This window comes from Octopus bimaculoides, chromosome 1 (genome assembly GCF_001194135.2).
Source record: "Octopus bimaculoides isolate UCB-OBI-ISO-001 chromosome 1, ASM119413v2, whole genome shotgun sequence".
Taxonomy (NCBI): domain Eukaryota; kingdom Metazoa; phylum Mollusca; class Cephalopoda; order Octopoda; family Octopodidae; genus Octopus; species Octopus bimaculoides.
This window is the reverse complement of record NC_068981.1, coordinates 114,894,460-114,897,030: the sequence shown is the minus strand read 5'-3', so window position 1 is coordinate 114,897,030 and position 2,571 is coordinate 114,894,460. Positions and strand designations below refer to the sequence as shown.

At 35.7% G+C, this 2,571-nt stretch overlaps 1 protein-coding gene across 38 annotated transcripts in view; it reads left to right on the top strand.

Annotated features, from left to right (window-relative positions):
* Positions 1-2,571, top strand: part of LOC128248352 (retinitis pigmentosa 1-like 1 protein) — a 157,439-nt gene that overhangs the window by 24,206 nt on the left and 130,662 nt on the right. For 32 of the 38 annotated variants that reach the window (XM_052969451.1, XM_052969576.1, XM_052969528.1 and 29 more), the window contains 2 exons: positions 1,144-1,221; positions 1,589-1,666. The exons of the other annotated variants lie outside the window; for them this stretch is intronic. In XM_052969451.1, the coding sequence (XP_052825411.1) occupies positions 1,144-1,221; positions 1,589-1,666 (156 nt within the window). The remainder of the gene's footprint in view (positions 1-1,143; positions 1,222-1,588; positions 1,667-2,571) is intronic. 38 annotated transcript variants of the gene reach the window in all.

Below are 2,571 nucleotides of genomic sequence, written 5' to 3'. Positions count from 1 at the left end.
ATATATATATATATATATATATATATATATATACTTAGGGACATACATACATCCATCAGTATATATTCAGAACATCTAAGCTACTCGACAGTGCATTGACAGACACTTTAAGGAGATGACCAACAGCTGACCCTAGTTGACAATAGCCTCAGTGAACAGCAACACTACAATCATACCAAGAACAATAGCATTCAAACTATCTCGATGTTTCGACAGTGTTGCTTTTTGTGTACGAACAGAATAAAAATATTGTTTCTCAAATATCTTATCCGATTTCGCTGTCTTCTTCCTCGTTCAATTAGTGACACGATGTGATAAAAGAAAATTTTGCAGCTTTACCTTCGTACAAGTATATGTTACATGATAACCTTGCAAAAATATTCTAGACCTTCTAAATCGTCAATGAAGTATTCACTAATACAGCCAAAAGTTGCAAAGATTATTTGTAAACATTTGGTAATTTTATCAGGTTAAAAAGCTGCAGATTTCGAAGTACTCGTTCATAAATATTCTCATCTTTTCACGTGCACTAGAGATTTTAAAATTCGTATGTCAAATATTTTCTATGAATGGCTGTATCTTACCATGGAGGAAAAAATTTCCGCTCAATGTTGTCCTCTATCAGACTCCTATCCTCTCAGGTGGAGGCAAGGGAGAGATGTGTTTCTGGATCTTTAGCCTTCCTCAGTAGGAGAGAAGAACCTGGCCGTCATCACAAACTGCAATGCTTGAATCTGGATTACAACAATGAGAAGTGTATAAATTTATCTCTCACTACAGTTTTTATAATTCTATTGATCAGCTTTCAACTTGTATTTGTATGTTATATGTAAGGTGGTCGCTTTGTTTACAGGAAAATCCTAGACATTCAAGATTGTTAGTGAAGTATTCGATAAGATAACCAAGTGTTGCAATAATTATTATAAACATGTTTATCAAGTTAAGAAGCGGCAAATTTCGAAGTGGTTGTTCATAAATATTCTCATATTTTCACGTGCAGTAGAGATTTTAAAATCGTATGTCAAATGCATTGTACGATTGTGATTGGTTTTTGTTTTGCGTCAAAAATACTGAAATTGCATTGAAAACTAAATATTTTAAAATAAAATATTATTTAAAAGGTTTTCTCTATTCCATTTTTAGAATTCGAGGAGGATATGATATCAGACGAGTTCGAGTCTGAGGCCGAAGAGACGGAGAATTTGAACCTAGAGACACCAGGTATGAATTATGCATGCATGTATACATACATACATGCATGCATACATACATTCATGTATACCTACCTACATACATACATACATACATACATACATACACATGCACATATACATACATGCATGCATGCATACATACATACATACATACATACAGACAGACAGACATACATACATACATGCCTACATGCATGCATGCTTATAGGCATGTCACAATCTCTATAAGAGATAGCCAAATCAATCCGTATGTCAGGTACTTTGTATGATTGTGAATTTTGTTGCAAATATTCAAATAACAAAAAGAAAAAAAATCTTTAAATATTTAGTATTAAAACTTCGAATAATAACTTTCCTCCATTACAATTCTCTAGAATTCGAAGAGGATACGATGCCAGAGGAGTTAAAATCCGAGGCCGAGGAGACAGAGAATTCTGAACTGGAGACACTAGGTATGAATTGCGTTTGCATATTTACAGATACATATATGTACATATATGCATCCATACATACACACGTGCGCACTAATATAGTGACACACACACAAACACACACACAAACTTACACACAAATTTTAAATTCTAAAGGCAAAACCACTGGAGACAAAAATTCTCGTTTATGGTAAAAGGTGTGAAAACACTTTATCTGATCTGTCCCCTATCGGACATCTAGATAATTTTCTAGATTTTTACCCTTCTTCAGTCAGAGAGATAACCCTGAGAAGATTATAAAGCTTTAGTAGTAGTAACGCTACTATATTTGTCCTACCGGATGGCTCCGGATGGCTCCGGATGGCTCCGGATGGCTCCGGATGGCTCTGGGAACTTAGGTCAGTCACTGATATTAACCATTCTAAGATATCCGATTATAAAGCCGTAGGTAATCTGCCATGGGTTATCTCACTTCAGTATCTCCTAGTGAGGAAGAGCAAAGATCCAGAAATGCGTACAAGGGCAACACTGAACAGATAAGGTGTTTACAAACATTTTACCTTGGGTGAGAATTTTTCTCCACAGTAAAATGCAATGCTTTTGCCTTTAGAAGTTAAAATATATTACAAATATATTGAACTAACCTAAAGTTTCACATTGCACTAATTCACTCAGCTGTAGAAATGAGTTGTGACGTCACTGGTGCCATGCTGTATCGGCTTTTGCCTTTCCCATGGATAACGGTGGCATGGAGAGGGGAGACTGGAATGCATGGGCGACTGTTGGTCTTCCATAAACAACCTTGCCCAGACTTGTGCCTTGGAGGGTAACTTCACGACTGAAGGGGTTTACCCTTTCTCTCTCTCTCTCTCTCTCTCTCTCTCTCTCTCTCTATATATATATATATATATATATATATATATATA